This window comes from Haliotis cracherodii, unplaced genomic scaffold (genome assembly GCF_022045235.1).
Source record: "Haliotis cracherodii isolate W230 unplaced genomic scaffold, xgHalCrac1.p SCAF_15, whole genome shotgun sequence".
Taxonomy (NCBI): Eukaryota; Metazoa; Mollusca; class Gastropoda; order Lepetellida; family Haliotidae; genus Haliotis; species Haliotis cracherodii.
Genome location: NW_027266270.1, coordinates 14,072,583 through 14,095,541, shown reverse-complemented (window position 1 = coordinate 14,095,541; position 22,959 = coordinate 14,072,583). Strand labels below are relative to the sequence as shown.

Below are 22,959 nucleotides of genomic sequence, written 5' to 3'. Positions count from 1 at the left end.
AGACAAAAATAAGTAAAAACAATAAAATTAATACTAAATAATAGTCTTTATTTGTAATGGGGATACAAATTGTCATGACGACTAGTGAGAGAGTGTGGTCTTATGCCACTTTAAGCAATATTTAAGCAATATCATGGCGGGGACACCAGAAATGGGCTTCACACATTTTACCAATGTGGGGATTCAAACCCATGACATAGGTGTGATGAGCGAACGCTTTAACCACTAGGCTACCCCTCCACCTCATGACTACTTAGTGAGTGAGTATAGTTTTAAGCAGCTTTTAGTAATATTCCAGCAAGGGACACAAGAAATGACCTTTACACATTGTACCCATGTGGAGAATCAAACCCAGCCTTCAGCGCGATGAGCGAACACTTTAACACCAGACTGCTTCACTGCCCCTACTACCAAGTTAAACACAGCTAGGTGGCTTCAAGCATGTTTGCAAAGCATACATATATCTAGTTCTATGTTAAGCCAGTGTATCAAAAATAACGAAGGCCACATTTTGGAAACTTTAGGATTTAAGTACGACTCATGTGGATATCGTAAGTACTTACTTGTTCTGGGTGTCGTCCTAAGTGTAGTAGTAGTAGTTGTTGTTGGTGTAGTTGTTCTAGTTGTCGTTGGTCGCCGTGTGGTCATCATGGGTCGTGGGGTCGTCTCCACTGGTCGGGGAGTCTGATTGTCAGCTGAAATACACAACAACACATCAATATCCTGCCTTATAGAATATGTGCGCAAATGTCGAAAGTATGGTTGTCCTAAATCTTGTTAGCACACTAGGTGACTTTGGGATGGACACTGACAGAATCATTGTCCACAATAACACTACACCATATGCTTCTATTAACTTTCTATAGCTTTCAATCTAGTGAATCAGCCATAATCAGAACACTTCATTTGGAAGGAGTTTTTCAGAGCAAGATCTTCAAAACCTTAAATCATATTTCTATAAAATAAACCTTACATAATATTTATATAAAAGACACAGGAACAAACAAACAATTCCTGAATTGATGTTTGATGTATTAAATATGTTGTATGATCTTACTAAAAAGCTACCTGAAAAACATGATTAAAAACAATTTCCTTATACAGAAAGACACTAACATTTAAAGAATAATATCATAATTAAACAAACAAACTCGCTAATCCCAAACATTTAAAATTCAAATCATATCATCAAGTCCAAGTGGAAAAGCACTGCAGCCACAACCAATCTGAAGCAGAAATAGCTCCCTTTTATAGTCACAGCAGTGGGCCATACGCAGTTCTCTCCCTTGGCCCAGCCGAGCTGACATCAACTTACGTGTGGGTTTGGCTGTCTGTGAACCGTTACAGCACACATTGAGAATTAGTCTCATGTTCTTTGTCAGGCAGGCCCCTTCATACTGATTGTTCAGTTCATGGTATTCACCTCCTGATGTTGCTGCAAAAATAATCAAATTTTTAATTTCACTTACATTGATGATGGATCTTTTTGCTACTTGTGGGCATTCTCTACTTGGTTTCCGTTTACAAGATGGCTCGAATTGTTAGGCTCTCATGTCTGTCTCATGGTATTGTGTTCGAGTGAAGGTAGTCTGTTCTTATTCATCATAAACAAGTGAACCAGCTCCAATATTCTTACAAATTGCTATACATAGAATAATCAGAAGAATGGCAATGATACGTTGGATGTTTTACATGGCAGTTATGCATATATAAATTCTAACTGCCAATGAAAGATTTCAAGTTTGGGCCAGCCAAACAAATGGTTAATAGCATGAGAGACGACCCACTTTGTTGGGGTTAGAAAGACATGCCCTTCCTTGTCTCTCTCTGAAGCATTGGTACTGTGGAGCTATTCTGCCCGGGAATTCCCAGGGCTTGTTTCATTTAGGTGAGGTGGGGTGAAATGGGGTTTGCATTCATGATTAATCCACTAATATGGGAACAGGCATGCACACGTGTGTGTTTTCTTGTACTGGTCTGGACTAATGCCAATTTTATAGTGCCAGTCAACTGAGATACCATGCCGCAGTTTAACAGGAATATCCCACTCAGACACAGTATACTGACTCCGACCTGACCAGTCCTTGTTTTAGACCCTTAATGCTGAGTGTCAGGCAGGGTACCAACAAGCACCTTCTTTTAGCATCTTTTGGTACGACATGGCTACAGAATCGATACACCAACCTTCTGCTCTCCGGGCAGACACTCTATCCACTAGACCGTGGAGCTGGTCTTTGTTTCAATTACAAACGAAGTTTGCATGACATGAAACGAAACAGTGCATGAAGGGATGTAATTATGTTCGTCCTCCATCTCCACCAATAACAACGGCAATGACTAACACACTTGATATATTGCAAGATGGCATGTTTCCACCCACAGGATTCCAAACAGTCGGAAATTATCTTGCAAATATCGACACAGAAGAGTCAAGACATGGCTTGATCTGGTTGTGCGCATAATTTCAAATAAGTGTCTGGTGGATGGCCGTCTTCATATGTCATTACCCTCTAGTGCTTCGGGAGCCAAGCATCGCACACAGGACCAGAATATGTAACGCTGGGGTCAGCCATTGCTAACTGACCAGACAAACAATGGTACGAAACAGCATCCCTCCATCAGCAGGGGTGTGATCCACGCCGACCACTCCAACATGGAATATCTATTAGAATGGTCGGCCCATATATTCTCCAGGACTCATGGTTAATTCAACACTCTCACAAAAGAGCTTCTTGTGTAAATAAGGTCTTTCTAACATATGATTTGAAATGTCTGATTTATTCATAGAATCATATGTACTATTTCCATACATTTTTATGGCCAGATACATCCAGGACAAACAAGCAATATATTTCCATATAGGATATTAAACCACTCTGATGTTTTTGTCTTTGGAGTCTGTTTCAATGTATTGATGATACAAGGGTGCTTTGAACACTTTGATGGTGCTGTGGAGTTCTGTTCTGAATTTCTATGGCCAGTTTGATGAGATTTGAACTGTATTGTGCCTCCACCATATACAAATATGCTTCCTCCCAGGGGTAGCCCCGGATAGGATTGGTCTCCGGTAACCTATTCTTGTTGTAAGAGTCAACTAACATGAATCAGGATTACTGACTTGGATGATTTCAGGTCATCATGCCCCAAAGCAGGACTGTTGCTCATGCTATTAACCATTTGTTGCCTGGTCCAGACGAGATTATTAACAGGCTGCTGTGATAAAGCTGGACTATTGGGGACTGGCATTCAACAAGATGCACTAATATACTTACTTATGAAATAGTACTTCTTCCCTGGCTGGAAGTCGGGATTGCCAGGAATGGACTGGAACTGTTTAATGAGGAGGGTGTAGAGCAAAGGGGGATTGGCCATCGGTAGCGAACACTTGATGAGCAGTTTTGCCTTGGTTGTGTTGTTGATTATACACGAATCATACTCCTGTTTTCCCACCTGCAACAAACACATCATTAACATAGTGTTACAAGGGTGTGTTTCACCACTGTGGGGCAGGCAGACATAGCAAGATGAGAATCACAACCTTGGTTGCAGTGGCTTGTTGAGTGAGGTTTCAGTTTGGTTGCGACAAGAGTCTCCTATACACAGTGAATGATGAGTGAGAGAGAGAGAGTATGTTTTACGCCGCTTTTAGCAATATTCCAGCAATATCACGGCGGGGACACCAGAAATTGGCTTCACACATTGTACCCATGTCTGGAATCGAACCCGTGGCTTGGTGTGATGAACGAACGCTTTAACCACTAGGCTACCAGACCCCCATGAGTTATGAATGATATAATATGTATAATATAACCCCTCATCAGCCACAATATCTTTCTCTCATTCAATATCAAATGTCATTTTGTACAAGATCATAATTCCCATTGGGACAAGTGGCCTTTTATGTGCCACTAGCATTTTCAAAAAGCTGTTGTTAAATCACTTGAATTTACTATGAATATATTAAAGACTTAACAGGATATGTAAAGTGATGGTATCTATCATTATAATGTAGAAATTTCAACTTACCATATATATTATATAAAATTCCATCTTTGATGTGGGTGTGCCCTTCGGATATGTAGGGCATATGATGTCTATACTGTCGCTCAACTTGATGTCAATTTCGTTGTTTCTACTACTGACTATGAACCTGAAACATACAAAAAAAACATTCATAAACTCCTTGTTTAAAGTCATTGAGCTGAAACATGTTCAAATATCATTCATAAACTCCTTGTTTAAAGTCATCGACGTGAAACATGTACAAATACCATTTCATATTTCCAAATCTAGTAACAAGAAGAGGAAACCGTAACGTCAATATTTGATCCCGAAAATTCAACAATTTCATATTTTCATTTTTCTTTCCCGAGTTTCTTGGCCTGATCAAAGCCAGGTGAGGGACGCTAGGGAAACTTAATGACCTTTGACTTTCAGATTTCACAGCTGTTTGGGACATATTAACCGATCTCAAACAGTGACGCCAAAGCTAGGTAAACTATCCATATTAACTCAACAAACATGGGACACAAATATGAAACAACCCTCACAGACCACGACCAGGAGCCGCTCGGAGCTTGAGCAACCAAATAGTTATGATAACTGTCAGTCTTGTCATAGTCTCATACAAATCGATATGCTGATCCACACGTTCCTCTTCATGTTTTTAACTACCATACACATTTTCCACATTTAACGTATAAATTCTCCTCAAACCTCCTTAAAGCCTCATGGTTGTTTTTTCAAACAAATATATTATCATTCTGTAAGGGCAATAAAACTCAGGAGACCAATTAACTTCAACTGCTGAAGAAAACAGATGGGACTATCTTGCTTCTTATTAGAGTAATTAGAGGACAGTGCATCACGTCTTTTTCGTGCGAGATAATTAGAGCCTTTGTCTTCAGCAACAGCGCCATTACTGTGGTATCTACTGCTTGATGGCTCTCTACATGATGCAGCCTTCTCGCCGCATGATCAGCTAGATTTATTAACTTCATTAGCACATGTACAGCAATAGATTTCTCATCAAACCCACATTCACTCTTTTATTGCCTCTTGCCCAACATGCTACACAATGGCCTTTCCGAGAACAGCACGAGCTATGGCTACTACCAAGTACAGCCTTATTGTACATCTAAGTTTCTGCTGATAATTCAGCAATATTTGTGTCACCCTTATCTGAATTCATTTTACGAGGGGGATCTAATTAACAATGCTGGTTGTGTTTGGGGGACCACCCAGTTGCCACGAGATGGAATAACAAACACCCAACATGGTCGCAACCTCGTCCAAGAACTAAAGTGCACTTTGGATAATGAACAAAATATACTCGGTCTACTTTCTTTCATGAAGAGCTCAAAATTTCATCAAAATGTATGGAAATATGGAATTTCCTGGTGATTTATTCAGAAAGAGTCATTTCCATCAAAATGGTCTTTAACACCTTTGGTGAAGTGTGGATTCTGAATATCAAATTGGTCCATGATCAAAGATATGGCGTTTGACGGTTCCATGGCTGTGGTGGTTGGATCACACGTGAAGATACGAGAATAGTGGCAGTAAATTTGAGAACAGTTGTTGGTAGATCTCCCAGCCCCTTCACATGCCACAAGATACAGCCATGCCTAATGGAGTGGTTGATTTTTAAAGGCTTATCCTGGAGGATTCCTGACAATAAAATGCACCTTTGCAACTTAGCGCATTTTTCCCCACTTTATATGGTCACCACAAAGAGCTTTGTGGTTGGAGTCTAAGCTGCAAATGCACTTGCTGCTTTTAAATCTTGTTAGAAGCTGTTGTGTTTAAGGCATTAATGGACTTGGTGTGCAAATGTTTCAAGATAAACTGGTTACCAGCGGTTGTTGTCACTTAGCAACCAGAAACCTGTCAAAAGTTGAAGACACAAAAAACACCTCAAGACTGAACAGGCCCATCAGAAAATTTGTGAAGTAAAATTTGATATTTCTTCGAAAGTGTGACGAAGCCCTTATCATGTTTCATATGCCAATACGTCCACATAGAACTAGTCTGCCATGACCTCAGGTGACACGAGCAGAATGGAGCAGCAATCTCCAGAGACAACCCGGATGTTGGACGCTGTGTTCTACAACACATCCTGTGGCAAGACACAGGTCCAACATGGCCTTTATATCTGCTTGTATTATTCTTACATTGGCATCAGTCTGCCAACCCTCAGCACAACGGCACTGCCGCAGCCCCAGCCTATCACCCTGACAAGCAGTGATGCCCCCTGGGGCACTCGTTTTACACAAAACTCCCTCTGCTAGACTTTGACGTAGGCGATAAAGTCCACATGTTCAAAGGCTTCTTCCAATTGACTAGAGAATGAAACCATTCCACGAGCACTGCCGCCAGTACGTAAAAGGGGTTTGTGTTAAGAGCAATTTCTTACTCATGTTGGACACTGATCACGGTGTGCTTGTGTACCTCTGATGTTGACTGATCCATACACCCTTGTCCAATTAACAACTTAAATGGATGTGAAGTACTGGCCAGTTATCCAAATTTAATCATTTTCTATGACCAAAGAATAAGTGTAATGATCTTCTGCGCCTCGTTCCATTATAAGCTCAAAGGAGACTGATTCCAATTCCCTTGTTTCCATGTTTCAACAAACTTTATCAATTGAGCAAATTTGATCTTTACGTACAAAGGGGGCAAATTCATGATATTTTTCCATTTCAGTTGATATGCCATGTAAAAACCGTGGTCAACAAGTCTGAAGATTTGCAACAATGAGAAAGAACCCAAGTGCCTCCGACCAGATCAGAGCAAGAGCTCTGTTAGTTGTAGTATCAAAATGTTTTCTAACTAATTTCATCAACAAAATGCAAATTCACTATTTGATCTTTCAGGAGAGTCGAAGGGCCAAATTACTGCAATTGAGAGTCAAGAGGGAAAACTGGGTAAAAAGTACAGAATCTCATTTTCCGATTTGAATCTGGTCCTAAGTGGTTGCATGCATATTCATTACGATTGCATTTCAATCCTTTGGTCCGTCCAGCAATATTGAGCCATGTCCCTAGTGTATTGCCCTTTGTTCTTGCAAACTTCCCAATGAAATTAACTTTTGATCTGGACTCACTTAGTGCATACACAATAAACTGCGAGGTCAGAAAAAAACTAACTTGTTCCAGCAATGATGGAACTAAATTGCCAAGGCAAGGGAAACGGTTTATGTGCTGTTTCCATCGTTTTTTCTTTTAAATGTCCGATTAAACATTAACATGCTGTTACTGTCCATAATAAATCTCAACCAATTCCTTTTTTATTATTTCATTTAAAAGTTTCTTATAACTCTTGGTCTTTAATGTGTCAATGCCGGTGGAAAATCATCGTCTACCTATTTCTCATATCCTCCTTATGGCAAAGCCCTATACTGACTCACATCGAACATTCATTTAGAAACAGCCTCAGCGTTTCTCACTCTCAAATTTCCTCAAGGTAAATTCTGGTTACAAGAGACAAGTAAATCTTTTTGGTATTGACAGACAAAGTTCATTTATAGCTATCCTGGGACAGGCTGCATGGTTACAGGCAAATCAAGGATAATAATTACAATGAAAAAAAGGTAATTGGAAATCTATGATGTGTTTTTGCCTGATCCTTGAATAAGATTCCTGCACAGGTTTCCGGTAGTGACAAATCGTTTCTCGACCTTTCTTGTTCGTACTGCTGGAAATGAAAAAGCCAAAAAGCCCCAAGACTTATTCCCCCACAGAGTAGTAAAATTTATCATTCAGAGGACTCTCCGGCCATATTGATTTTTCCTCATCTTCTCAACTCATCGAGAGTTAGGGGGAATTACAAGCGTGAAAGTCGCTCAATGTGTCCACAACACAAAATGAAAGTCTTATTAATATAACCAGGCTTCGCTAAACACGGTTACAAAAAGTAACATTTTTACAAATTGTCGTGATTAAAACAGACACGAAGGGCAGAACAACTTTGTGGGTGCTACACAACCAATTTATTGAAAAATACGATTTATGTCCATCTTAGTAGCAACTCAGTATTTTGCCCATCAGAAAATTGGCTGGTTGCTCTTGCAAGAACAAATACGACAGTCTATTTACTTTGACAAGCTTGTGAGATCACTGGTAATGCAATCTAGCACAGCCTGCTGCCTTCAATAATGTTTCTCATTATGTCATTCTAATTGTTCAAGGACTGAAGTTCTATTAGCGCCTGGTCTTGTTCCAACATGACCCCGTCTCCAACCCTAAATAAAGCTACAGGGACACATGACCCAATGATGCCGGGGCAGCTAATGTGTGTGTTTTACTGTTGATCGGATCACCAAAATGCCAACCCAAAATTGTTTTCATAATTTTCCGGATGAGATTTATGTGTACAGATTCAATTACAAAGCCAGAATAAACCTCTATGATGTCCCTCCAGTAATGCTATCAGCGATACAATCCAGCAACAACATATAACATACATTACATTTTCTTTACACTTCCCAAGGAAAGATTGATAATCAGAATCTGACAAATAATCATCACAGTCCTGCTGCAAACACCTATTGCTACAGACAAACATCTCAGCTTCCTATTTCCTTTACAGGACGACTACCACTAAGAATAACTATCCCAATAAAAGAAACATTCATAATTTTATGGTTCTGAGAGTGGTTCCTGGGAATGGCAAGCCGCAGTGGGCCTATTAGCGCTCTGCTGTACCTACAAGTGAGCTTATCAGAGGCAACAGGACCCTCTCCCCTGATCTAGCACCTCCGTGGGCACGAGCTAGAACACATCCATCTGCTAACGATTCCCCAGGATACTGCGTCTCCCCCAGCCAGGTCGTAATTACCATGGCCAATATTACCTAATGCATTTCTTAGTGCATCTACTTGCCAATTCAAAACTCATTTCAGTAACGACAGGCTAATCTCCCCTTCTGGAACTCTCCTGACGTGAAAATGCATTAGATTTGATTAAAGGCCAAGATATTATGGGCTGATGAAACTTACCCTCAAATCATCATTTTGCAATTTAGAGCAATAAACTTCACATCCCTGAGGAGATTGGTCATGTTTGTTGATTGAAAGGTTTCAGATGGCAGTAAATACAGCAAACCCATGGAACACTCCGATCCTGATCCTGAACGTGTGACAGTGACACATGATAACCAGCATACAAATGAACAGAAGAAATCCCACATCTAGGAGTCCATTTTTCAAGGTTTAACTCTATAAAATCTTTTGAGACATCTGATTGTGCGAAGCATTAACAAAAGAAAACAAAGGCGTGAAAGCAATAAACGTCTTTGATCCTTCAGAAATGGGCAGTAAACAAAGACACTTCAGCGGCAGGAGCTACCTCTTGCTAATGAAGATAATTAATGTAGATTTTATCAAGAGCCTCTTCAAGGCTGACAGACTCCATTTGTTCATCCCACTTCCCAATCTGGCTTGGAAGAACTGAGGGTGATCTCTGTCGGCTCCTTGGCTCCCTATGGGCCATAGCGCATGTAATCAAGTGGTGGAGCATGCTACCGGTCAGCTTAGACATCACCTGACCTGGCCACTACCTTCTCCTCAGAGTTACTGGGAAGATGGCAGATCTATAACACACAAGACAGCCTGTCTGTTATTACTACTGATTTGAAACCGTAGATACCCTTTGTCGCAGCTTTGCTGAGATACCTAATTCATCGTCCCGCCACCAAACTGCAGCAACATCATACCTCTGCCATCAACGTTAACCTGAATCCCATCTCTGATACCCAATATGAAAATGTCTACCAGCGATCCACCGAGATCTCAACCCAAATATGCCTTTGAAGGAACAGAGCTCTGCTTCGGCAACTTGTTTAATCAAGACGTCAATTCTGCCAGGAAAGCAAGCAAACCTAGGTGCCAACTTACGAGATACCACCCTACTGTTATCCAGGCAGTCACTACACAAGTGCTATCTAATTGGAAATTTAACACTTAATCGACCACGACAATGATCTGATAATGTTAATATGATACAGATGGACTTAATTACCTGAAATATGCCAGCATGAAATTGACCTGTTATGTATATCCTTGATGGCTGGGAACCTAGAACTCTGATTCCTATGACCTACCTTCCCAGATTCAGACAGGGAGAATTAGATGCAAATCCTGCAAGATGCAAGGAAATGAGATTGCAATTGGTACTGTCTAATAGCTGACATCTCAATTGCTAAGGTTAATCCTTCTTGATCAAATCCAGTATCTAGATAACCTTGGTCTTAGCTGGAGGTCGTGTTTAATTTCACATCAACTTTCCCGGATTCTTTGACAATCTACGCAAAAGCAGATTTTATAGCATGCCTAAATGACTTTTAACCTATCTTTGAAAATCAATTATTCCATAAGGGGAAGGATTTGCAGTGGGGAAAATCACCATCTTGTGATAATGTTTCTTCCTGGTTTCCCTTGCATGACAAACAGTTATTTTAATTTATTTACACTATATGCCCTTTGTCTTGTATTCTATTCGTTTTGCGTGCGGAATGTAACAATAACGCTACGCCTTAGTAATATGCTAAATCTGAAAAGCCATGCCACAATGAAGTTCAATGGGAAAATAGAAGGCCACCAACATTTGATATGATGTTACATAAAGCCTCAAGGATAGCAGGTTTCACTGTAGACCACCATATTAATATCCTGAGTCAGCCCTGCGCCTGATTGTTCCATTCATGCGACTGAACTCCTCTGGGGTTGATGAATGACCGACCAGTGTATTCCTGACCCTTTGGTGGTATTTCCAACCAAATTGAGACCCAAAATATAGGGTGCTGCTTAAAAACCCACCTCACATCATACTATCGGGGAAATAAATGATGGATCTCGGAAAGATACACTTAACACTCGCTTGGGAAATCCAACCACGGCAAAGGGCAATACTTGATTGGAGAGGATTAAGGGGAGGTAATGATTCTGTCTGTCAACAAGAGACGATGATACGCTACTAATAACTGACAAAGGCCCCAGCGCTATTGCTATAGATCAGTCGTGTACTTGCTGAATACTTTAATTTGCCGAGTTGGTCATCAAGTTGGGAGCGTGGCGAGCTGTGGGTCTGTATCCCCTCTGCAGTATTGTCATGTATATTCATGCCGTGAATCAGATGCGTAATGTTGCTGATCGCTCTTACATGTTTACTTGTCCCCCGGGAATACGGATAAAGATTGCTGGAAATTGAACTGTGATTATGCAATGTGAATCACAATGAAAGCGCATAACCAACTTTCACCAGACCAACCCTACAACCATCCAAAGAAAGTCATCATTTATCAACTAGCTACAAAATACTATATTTGAGAGATACATTTACCAGAAAAAGTCCTATTTCAAGTTGATCATGTGACAAATTTGTTAAGGAACTCAATTTCTCGCATCAAATCTTTTTCAGGCTGGTGTAACACATGTAATTAGATATTTCACATATCATATAGAATAATTCCCATTTCTCTTATTCCGATAAATCATTTCAACAGCATTTTCCCAAATTCTATTAACATCAATGAAATAGAGCCAAGAGCGTGTATGAGTCATTTGTAAATATCTCCCACATACATATTCATGCAACCCTACACTAACAGTATTAGGGGATGTGCTTGAGGAACACTTGCAGATCTCTTCACTATTATTCAATATTCATTCAGTAAAAAAATGTCGCCTTAGACTATGAGCAAACACAATTGACACCAGTCTTGACCTCCATCATCCTCGTCCTCGATAAAACATATGGACATGGGGATGCAGATAATGTCAGCTAATCTACCACCAACATCCCTCTGGGATTAGGCTCCCGGTGAGGGAGATCACGCTCGTATCTTGTCCTCCTCAGTACCCACTGCACTTCAGCGTGTAGACCAAGGAGGTGTACGAAGCCTCGTCAATGTCAACATGAACACTTCCATTCACAAGTTTGTATGAAAGATTCTGAAAGGGTATACTTTTTCAGTGTATGTTAATTTCAAGAAAGTTTGATAATGTTAGTGTATAAGGGTCGTCCATGATGCCGATTTGAGTAAAATGTATGCAAGTTTCAAGCAATGTACTAGACAATGAGGAGAAGGGTCGTCTGTGATCCCACACCTGGGCGTGGGTGTGATATGACTAGCTACACAATAACTCAAATGTTTGAGAAATACCTGCCACATGAAAGGTCTTTTTGACTGACAGTTTCCCAACCTGGGTATACGGTAATTCAGAAATGTACACTCGCTGTTTGACCCAGTAGATCACATCGGGGACACATGCTTCTTGATTCCACCAATTTGTGACCCCCCTATAAAGCTGACTAACATAACTGCAACTAGATACACCTGGATTGTAATATCAAAAATGGGAACTACGACCCTCTTGATTCGGGTTAAGTGTTGTCATTTTCATGTCAGCTATTTCCACTCTGCCACGCTTCAACAGTACAGTTCATTCCTGGTCTTAGTGCTGTATGGAAGGGTCAGAATACCTCACAGTCATGACCTCAGAACAAAAATATACCACTATTAATTACTCCTCATTGCACCTTTTCATATAGGTGGAGTCTTCGGTCTCGTCTGTTCCTTAACGTTTTTGTGCCGACTTGCTTTTAACGTGTTCAGCTCCAAGTAAATAAAGCTTTCACATCCTTTACGTCAGGCCTTAATGGAGTGATATTGTGAAGTGAAGTAAGCCCGGGGCTACAGCCGACACTACATTAACATCATTTTAATAGCTTTATCTACCAGCAGCATCTCTGACCTGGCACACTCAACTAGATGTGTGAAAGGCCCATCATCTTACCAAATTATAAAATTGAATATTTCGCCAAGCTCCGGTGATCATTTAGCTTCCAGGAGATGTATGGACAAATACCTTAAGTCACAATTCAAATCCTTCTGGCAACTCATGAATATATAATTTTTATCATTCATTCTAAATTAATCAACTGGGAAAGCAACATTTGTGCAAATCCACCATCTGTTTTTATTATCCTGGAACTGACTATAACTCTAATATCCTTAAATTCCTATGGAGTATTTTGTGGAATCTAAGTGAATTAGCAGAAAGCTTCTTCCTCGTAAACACATCATGAGTATTAAACTAGGCTTTGGTGAAGGCTTATTAAATCTACCACCTCATCAAATCGCGAAGTCTGTCAGAATAGAGTCCCATATGACCCGAGAAAGCAGGGAGCATGTCAATTAGATTTTCTTTTTGATTCCGTCAGCAAATTATGGATGCATTTATTGGGCGTAAGATTGGTGCCAGCTCTCCTATTCATTGTATGTATCTTGTCGATTGTCAGATGGGCATCTCCACCTCCCTTTACGATTACTTGTTGCCTAAATGATTGGCAATTTTATGTGAATATCCTCGCTCGAGTCCAATCGTCTACGCTCCATAAATACGAATCTACAGGCAACAAAGAATGTCAATTCTCCGATCAATCGGGTCTTAGATCTTTCAGGTAGAATTCGATTTCACCGAGAAGGCATTCTGTCGTACATTGCAACAGCTACTTTAATCTCTCGACCGTTTCTGACGATCGAATGCATAAAAACTCAAAGTCTATTGACATTCCAAGCTAGCAGTCTGACTTTCCACGGCTCTATGGGCACGTTCTCAGCCAATTTTTCTGATTGATTCCTGTATCAAGTCCAATCCGATGTTTCAAACACTTTCTTGATTCCAGCAACGTTCACACTCATCCGACTAGAACCCAGCATAGACTCTTTGTCTGCAACCCTGATCAATCTATATATCTCATACGCATTCCATTGAATATCACCAGCTTTCACAGATATTGCTGCCCACTTGCGTACCTGAGGTCTTTAGAAGCGTGTCCCTCGCCTTGCCGTAATATCAGAGCCACAGGGTGTGTAAAGGGCACAGGTTTGGAGGTATTGTTACGCTAACAAAGGAACCCAGTCTGGACAGATGTATACATCAGATGTGTAATAACATTGCCGCCAAAGACTCTCAGACTTCCCTAGACGTCATCTTTCCTTCAGGTCGGGGTCTCGAGGCGTTGTAGATGGTTATGTACTCCCTGTCCCTGGGCTTCGAGTGTTTTGTTACTGTGGTTTTGCCCTAATGAAACCTGTCAACACTAGATAAACCTCAGCACTGAAGTGAAGCCGAGTGAAACATTAGCCTGAGTGGATACCCTCCCATCAACACAGTGCTTTCAGACATAAATCGGCATTTCTTCCCACTGTTCATACAAAGTGGTTCATTAATTTTATTTGATAATACCATTTAACAAATCTAAATGATTCTTGTTCAACTCCAACTGAATATACAATTTCTTTTTAAAACAATCATTTGAAAATATTAATTATTTTAAAAAAAATTGAATCCTTTTTCAAACTTATCATTTGATAAGATATCATTATCACAGATTAAGCCTTAAGGAAACAGAATGTTTGATGTGTGCTGTGAAATGTGTGAGAACACAGAATTGAATGAAATGTATATTATTATATATTCAGTGATTCCGACTCCAAAGCCATCTGTGAATTATTATTTTTTAGTTATGTTAACGATGTTGTGGATTTGTGGACAAAATTTGCCTGATCCAAACATCAATCATCCTAACTAGGGTAATTTTGACACAGATTGAAACCACACTTCAGTACATGAAAAGACAAGATGTATAATGAAAGTTTTGCCAATTCACAGTATTGCTGCCAAACAAACCCTGACATGGCCAGTGAAAAGACACTTTGACAAGAACCAAGAGAACCCAACCTAGGGAAGGAAGCAGTTTTTTATTTCTATTCCAAACTTCAAAGAATAACACCCCAACTCCTTGACACTGGGTTGATAGATTTGTCAATAATTCTCTTCTCAGCTCTGGCAAGTCCCAATAAATCAAAACCTCAATATCACTTCCCGTAATATCCAATCCTTGGCAATTTACACACACAAAGTAACTGAAAGCAACACACCACCATTGACACCGGAAGAAAGCTATTTTTTTCCAGAATACCTGCTTGTGCCGATCTATCAAGACTATGTCCCTCCACAGCCCCCATAGCCTTGCTTGCTTAAATTTGCAAGTGCAATTTCTCTCTCCTTATATCCTCTTCAAACTAAATATTTGCATTCTCAGGATAACTTTTGCGCACGCTCTTTTGCTCATGCCAAACGCTCCAAGTCTCCGATGCGATCGTGAATTCTGCCCTTCTGAAGTTCCAGTGCAGAGTTCAACAGATTTTCTCATCACAGCCATTTCCTAACGATCAATCATGATTTTTTCCATATTGATGTAAGGCTATTTTCTCTTAATGACTGCAATTTTGCGATAATAATTGGTATGCTCTTAACATGATTAATGAAAAAAAAACCAAGATGACTTGAGGTGCTCTCTTCTTGACTCAATCCATGTTCTTACTCAAGCTTCAATGTCAAGGTGAACACTATTAATAGATCGGAAATATTCCAGTATATTTCACCATATCCCTTCCATCCATGACTGTCCCTCCACACAGGAGATGTGTCACCCCATTGGTTTCAGGGACAGGAACAAACTCGCAACTGTATGCATCCTTAAACTCCAACCTGATAAACAATGAAATCCTAATCTTCTATACGAGTGTGGCCAAAAGCCGAATCAACTAATCACCCACGCAAATCAACAACATAAAACCAGCCCACAATCCTCAAGACACTTTTAAAGGATGACAAATCAATGGACCGCTAATAAACAGGAGTAATCCGGGATCTCACAAAACTGGGGAATCTTTTATTGGAAACTGTTGCCAGTCACTGTCAGTGTCAGTCATCAGTGTCTAATTACCCAAGCTGACCACCGGTCACTTGCTCCCCCACGACCACCACCGACACTTGTGGCCAGGACAAACACTAAACACAAATTGCAGATTAACTAAACATTCTAACAGGTGCTTTAAAACCTCCACTTTGCATACCAAAGGGATTGGAACTGGAAGTAAATGCGATGCTTTGTATATCAACACACAGCTTAGAGACGACTTCGTGACCGCTGCTCATATTTTCAACCTGGTGGTGGCCGAGTAAACACACACAAGACAATCACCAGATCTTTGATTATTCCGCAACAATAACTGGTCACTCGATTTCCTTCTCTGATGACACGGCCAGGCCTTGGTCAAGAATCATCCAAACTGACCAGTTACCTTTGATATAATGAGGGTCAATACAAGTGGGACCATGACAGTTTAATGTTTTTCCTTTTCATCTTCAACAAAATTGTCAATGAATTGAAACTCACAGTTCACATCTAATTGTGTGAGACTGACTACATATTAAGATAAGTGCAATACTCTTAAATGCATCGTTTCACCTCACATATTAAGAAATAGACAAAGTTTTGTGTTAGTTATTTTGACCCTCCCCAGGTAGGGCCCCTCACGCAAAGGCTGTCCAGTGCTTGCCATCTGTTGAAGGGAGGCCATAAGTCCACATCACACCTGCTTCAGGAGTAATCAGTTTGTCATTAATCAACAACAGTCTTCTCAATACAACTAGCGACGGCCAAGATCCTCCCAGGACAGAAAATACCCTCACACCCTTCCTAACAAACTGTTAAAGTTTAACCAAGCCTGAAAAACTGTTGTGATCTTGAAACTTTGTAAATCTCATTCTCATATTGATTGTCAGACTTGCTGACAAAGTTGCAAGAGTGAATTCAAAAAGCGAGATCTAGAAATGTGTTCTCTCAATTCTGACGATAAAATAAATGATTCTCAAACTTGGTATTGATTGCTAGCTCTGGGTTGGGGGAGATTATCGTTTAAATCATTCAACAAAAATCTCCAGACTTGAATTCCGATGGGAGCCAGAATTTGATGTGTTAATTCACCAGCAATGATTTGTTAAAATGCTGTTTCAAAAACAAAACAAATGCGTTCTGACTTGACAAACAAGATGCCTAAGTTCAACACAAGATACATCAAAATGAAACATCACCATTTACATGTCGGAAACATGGTAAATCCTCAAATGGAATCTGACATGAAATATATTGTTGTGATTGATGTAATATTTAATCGTGGAAATCCCACACAAGATTCACTTCATGAAATTGACACGAAAAGCATGATCAATATGAAGAACACTTCAGAGCGAGTGCCACGGGAGTGTTACACAGTGCAATATGAACGTGATACGAACGTGAGATGTCGTCCTGTCCAAATCCATGATGTCGCAGCTGATCAACCCTGGCAAGTTAACACATTAGCAAAATAAAAGTTTGTAATTTGTCCGACTCCCACCGAAAGAATTCAACTAAAAAGCACTCAATTCCCATGTAGGATCATACCCACTGATGAACCCTTTTAACCAGCCCCTATCAGTTCATTTCATCTCCAGTATAATACAAGCCACGGACTCGCCATTGCAATGAGCAAGCCAAATGTATGCCAGTCACGAGCAATTGGGAATCCATCTTCCTTAGTCACCTGGATTTAAGTCGTGAAAAGCTGTTTGTTGATTATGTCAAAGTTCTCCAAATGAAGTCATATGCCTTTTAATGCCTTTCAGGCCTCTATCATTCAGTCTTTGTGTGTCAACAGTAGTCGTGTTGTCATCTTTATATCTTGTTGACAGCAGTTTTATCATCCATATTTCATCCAGTAATCCTTTAAGATCATATTTATTTTGTGACATGACCTTTCACACACTGTCTGAACAAAAATATTTGACGCTGCTGTCTGATGAGAGTTTGTAAAGTTTATGGCATCTTTTACACAACAGCTGAGAGCGATTACCAAAACAGGCCAATAATCATTTGCGATGCTACTTTACTTACATCACTTTTTTCATCAGCAGCATTATAATGTTCAGTCCTCATGCAATAACTGAGCACAGTTTATGACGTTCCTGTCATTTATTCACTATTTAAGTTCGAAGTTATTGTTTCTAAGATGTAAACAATCTAAATAAATCAGAAAACAAATTAAGCAGCTTTCAAAACAATGAAGCCTCCCAATCAATCTGATTTTACCAGCAAGTTCTCCGTCCCGAGTCGGCATCTACCGTGAACACACACAAGATATCCTTTCACCTGTCTCACTATTTCCGTCACTTCCAGCCAAACATTTTTACTACAGGGACCATGAAAACGAGCTGTGAAACTGTTTTTTAAGAGCTCTTTGCTCATAAATTTGGTATGAATTTCAAAGGGGGTCTATATGGGTCAACTTCTCAGGGAAAAAACACATATTATGAAAAAGGATTTTCCCCAAAGACAGCTTCGCCTCGTCAATCAACTGCAAGTCAAATTTGTGAAAGCGCTTCGAAATGACGGGCTTTTCCCCATGTAAAGTATGTTTTCTTCATTTCATGTAATATCTCGAAGCAATTTCTAATTTTTTTCAGTTTCGCTCTTGCCCACATAGATTACATGGAGAAATGTAGATTTTCCTCGAGAAGGTGCTCAGTCACAAGAATTTAGCAGAAACGTAAAATTTAATCCGATAACTGTCGCTTCATGTCAATCAATAACACTGTTGAGCTATATTTAACACCATTTTAAAAGCATTTTTCTTTGAAAATTCAATTGCTTCAACCCCATGGAAAAAATGAGGAATGGCATTGCTATGTGAATTAAATGACATCGAAAGTGATAAAACTGTAGCCTCATTACTAACTGTTACTAAGGCAAACACCAAAGTCAATAAGAAAAACATTATCACCATACAAATATTAACATTCACATATTCCCTTTGTGCAAAGTGTCTCCTAGATCAGGACAAATTCCCTGTGATAGCAAAACAACAAAGGAGGCAGTTTGGTGTATTAACAAGGAAAAGATCTTTTATCAATGGTAATTTTTCCTTTGTTGTGTGATCTCTCACTTTATATGTGTTCATTCACAATCAGCTCTATATTATCAGGAACCAAAGCTGATTTCATCTTTTCAATATCACAATAAGCTTTCTAGCTCCTTCCACGTCTCCCGCAGTCTTTCAAGAGCAAATCAAACGAAACTATGTGATTCCGTTTAGAATAGGTACATGGCCTGGTCACATATAAAAATATAACTACAAACACAGCCCGAACCACTTTGTTTGACAATGTTGGGAATATGAAAGCAAATCTGTGAATGCACATCTCGATCTGTTTGTCCTGTCATTCAAGCCTACTCCAAAACATCAAACATATCGCGGAAAATTGAGGTCACATGGTCATCGAATGTATGACCAGAAATTGACGCCCTGTCTGAGACGTCTGCAACAGAAAAGAGCAGGAGTGCATCTCAACTGCACCCGCCGATTGATTGTGAACACTATTTGCAGTGTGAACATTTTCCAGAGTCCCATGCCTCTCTAAATTAATCATGATTTCTATCTGTGCCAATAAATTGACCGGTCTCCTGATAGGAAAGGAAACACGCATATTGGGAGTCATTGAACACTGTCTAATGGATTGGAGATGTTGCTACATACAGCAGCTTGGAGCAGGGAAATATGCCGTCTGGGGCTGACCTCTGCAGCCTGGGCCAATTTCAAACAGGTCCTCATCAAATGCGGAAGATTGCGATCACAATTGCTCTGACTTTTTACATCAATTTCATTCCTCAATAAAAAACAGGGCCAAGCAATTTCCATCGTTTTTGGGCCCACCATTGATGAGACGTAACCAATAATTTCTCATCTGGTATTTCAACAGTTGTCAGATATCATATGTGGACTGAATGCAGATTTTGGATTCTGACTGACGGCAAAACACATCAGTGTAAATGAAATGTATGAACCTCAGCCGTGCTATCGACATGACTCACGGCCGTGTCGGCATTTACTAATAACATTTATCACACTAATTCATTGAAGTCATATCAAAGGAGTTTGCCCCGAAATGGGATAATCTCTAAGGGATTACCATTAATCTCTTGCCCAAAATCATTAATTTACAAATGCAACATGTGTCAACTAAAATCAATTACAGTGCAAGAGTAAGAAGGACAGAGTGAAACATATCCCGATACATTTACGAAATGTACACAAGAACAGCAAGCTATATCTCATCTCCAAATCCTTGATGCATTTATATGAAATGTAGAAATTACTTCCAACTGCAGAATCGGACCAGTGATAGATAAGAAACCAACTTCAAAGTATCCGAACCAACAAATTCTCTTTCTTTCTTAAATGAGATGCAAGAATCACCATGGAAATTCTAGGATTTCCAAGCCATTAGATTTTAAACTCAGTCCTTTATCATAATCAAATGTCATCGCAAATCTGGTGCATGCAGCTAATAGGCGGCTTGATACACCATTAAAGAATCTCAGGTCTTAAAGAGCACAGTTTCTCAGTGTGACATGATATCAGTTTCTTAATATTACCGTTAAAGGTATTCCTTACACCTTATCACTTACATATTCCTAAATTTACAAATCACATAATAGTCTCACCTAGCAGTTTATGGCAGCGGTAAATGGCTGACATTTGAAGCCTATTAAAAAGGTTACTACTAGATGTAAATAATAAAAGAAAACCAGTGACTTGTAAATATTGATTGTGTTATTATCGAAATGTAGCTCTTTGTGTAATGCATCTGTCTGAGGTGGTGGTTGCTTGAAGGAAACATACGAGGAAACATATGATCGGGGTATACAAAAAGTTGAGATTGAGTGAAATGGGCGTGCAATGGAGAGGCAAATTTGGTGGTGTTATTGCCAAAATGTGAAGATTTCTAATGAAATGGGAATGAATCATATTTAACAGTGAGCGGCAGATTGGCATGCTGAGCCACCGAGTCTAAATGCAGAACAAGTGTTCGCTGGGGACGATGTCTCAGTCATTATTAACACTTCATATCCGAAAAAATATAGATTGCTGAAATTGACGTAAAACTTGTAAATATCAGTTTGTCAGAAAATATGATTCTTGTAGAGGCCTTACATTCCATAAAATAAATCTTTTCAAGCAATGCATAATTTCATATTTCAATAATGACATCGACTGAATTTTACACTTGATAATAAACTGACTCTCTTTATGTCATTAGCTGCTGAATTTTTAACATTGACTGTTTTAATGACATTCATCATTGTAGAATTGATTATTGACGTTAACTGTTTTTAATGACATTGACCAAAATTGAGTAATGACACTGATAAGATACAACACAATTTTTTTCGAAAAGGCAAATTGTTCCTGCTAAGTACGAAATGGAATACAAAGATTTGGTAATCAGATAGTCTGACAACATCATGAACAAAGACAGCAAGTCAACGAAGAACCTCTCTAAATTAGAAGAGTCAATAGTCGACATGCCGAAATCGGAACTTTCGGCAATCTGCAGGAATTTAATCTGTGGCGTGTGTGGAAAAACTCTCGAAGTTTACTCTCTTCCTCAAATGAAGGAGGAATCAAATAATGCACGAGTCATCGCTGCATGTTGCATGCATGCGGCTTGTGCGGTGTTCCGCGCTTCGACCATGGCTTCGTGCCATGGTCAAACAGGAAAGTAATGATCCCCAGTGCTCTCAAGACAGAGCTATGGCATTAACCGTGACTTAATCATATCATATCAAATATACACCCAAATCATGACCATCTGATGTAATCAGTAAGATAGAAATCATGTGGCTAAAAGAAACCCTTCCAAAAAAGTTTGTGATTTTTGAGAGTTTGGACACTTTGTATTACATAACTGATTATGATCATTCGTGGGATAATAGTCTGATAACACAGCACCCCCACTGAGCTTATATCATGAACAGCTCACCAACAACCTAAAATGACCGTAGGACATGCAATATATCAATACTTCTACCTACAGGGGGGACAGCAATTATGAAATTAACAAGGCAATAGACATGGGTTTAGCTGTGGAATTAACATCATCATGCAATGAACGACACGACAACATGCAGGCTATAAACACTAAAATAGACATTACGAATTCCACAAGAAGGTGAAATAGGCGTTGACAGTTGTACTTAACATTTAAAATTAACTGCTTTGAGAAATGCCTTGAATGTTTGGAGATATACAGCAAATTAAAATCTAAACAACTATGTACACCATGCCAACTGTGAAAGATACAAACAAGCATGACTGGAATTCTTGGCAACAGATTAAAGACATGCAGATGTCAACTGTTTGAACATTCAGTCCAGACATTTGTACCAAAAAACTTGTGCTGGAAAGTCACATGTCGATACAGGAATGAAATTCCCATGGCTCTAACCCCTGTCTCTAATATGCAGCTAAGCTCTATGTCTTTAGCATACAATACACTCCATTGAGCAAAAGCTCCTGTTTTTTCAACACACAGGGTTCTTCAAAAGGACAAGCTGGACCGATTACTTAAGGCAACTTAAGGCACACAGAAACGTTCAGCAGAGCCAAATAAAGTCGAAACACCTCCCCAAATTAACCACAGCAGTCCAGACCTTGAACAACTCACTCATAATACCATCCTGAATCGGGGCTCCTTGTTTGAAATCTATCCAACAGCAGATGTGATATTGAAACAAAGGATTTGTATATGAAAGAAGCTGATATTGTTCGCTGATTTTATATGTGTATGTGTTGATAAAAGGATCAGAAATTAATTGTTTATTATCCCGAATCATACAAAGATTGTGACTACTTGATGAATGAGCTGCACCTTTTGATATTCCTTTTCATTAAATGATACGATCTGGGATGAGTATTGTCTTATAAGTCCTTTGTGAAGAAAGCTGTTTGTTTTATTAGTATGGTCTACATTACCATGGCATTCCTTCTACTGTAGACAAAATCCCAGACAGTAGATGAAAGTTTCTCCTTAATAACATCCACAGGCTAATCTTCGTGAATTATTGCACGGTGCATCAAACACTTCATATGAATGATTATCTTGCATAAGGCCCTGTCACTGGCTTCACAACAAAAGCTTGTCTGCACATAAAAGGACTAGTTTTCATCTGAATTATGACTTTAGCTAGTTTTCATTCAGGGAAAGAATGACAAAATGAATAA

At 39.5% G+C, this 22,959-nt stretch overlaps 1 protein-coding gene across 2 annotated transcripts in view; it reads right to left on the bottom strand.

The window, feature by feature from the left end:
* The window catches only part of LOC139462303 (ephrin-A2-like), a 343,146-nt gene that overhangs the window by 3,712 nt on the left and 316,475 nt on the right, over positions 1 to 22,959 (bottom strand). For both annotated transcript variants that reach the window (XM_071243930.1, XM_071243929.1), the window contains exons 2-5: positions 4,027 to 4,150; positions 3,273 to 3,450; positions 1,316 to 1,435; positions 564 to 695 (exon numbers count right to left, since the gene is read on the bottom strand). In XM_071243930.1, coding sequence (XP_071100031.1) covers positions 564 to 695; positions 1,316 to 1,435; positions 3,273 to 3,450; positions 4,027 to 4,150 — 554 coding nt within the window. The remainder of the gene's footprint in view (positions 1 to 563; positions 696 to 1,315; positions 1,436 to 3,272; positions 3,451 to 4,026; positions 4,151 to 22,959) is intronic.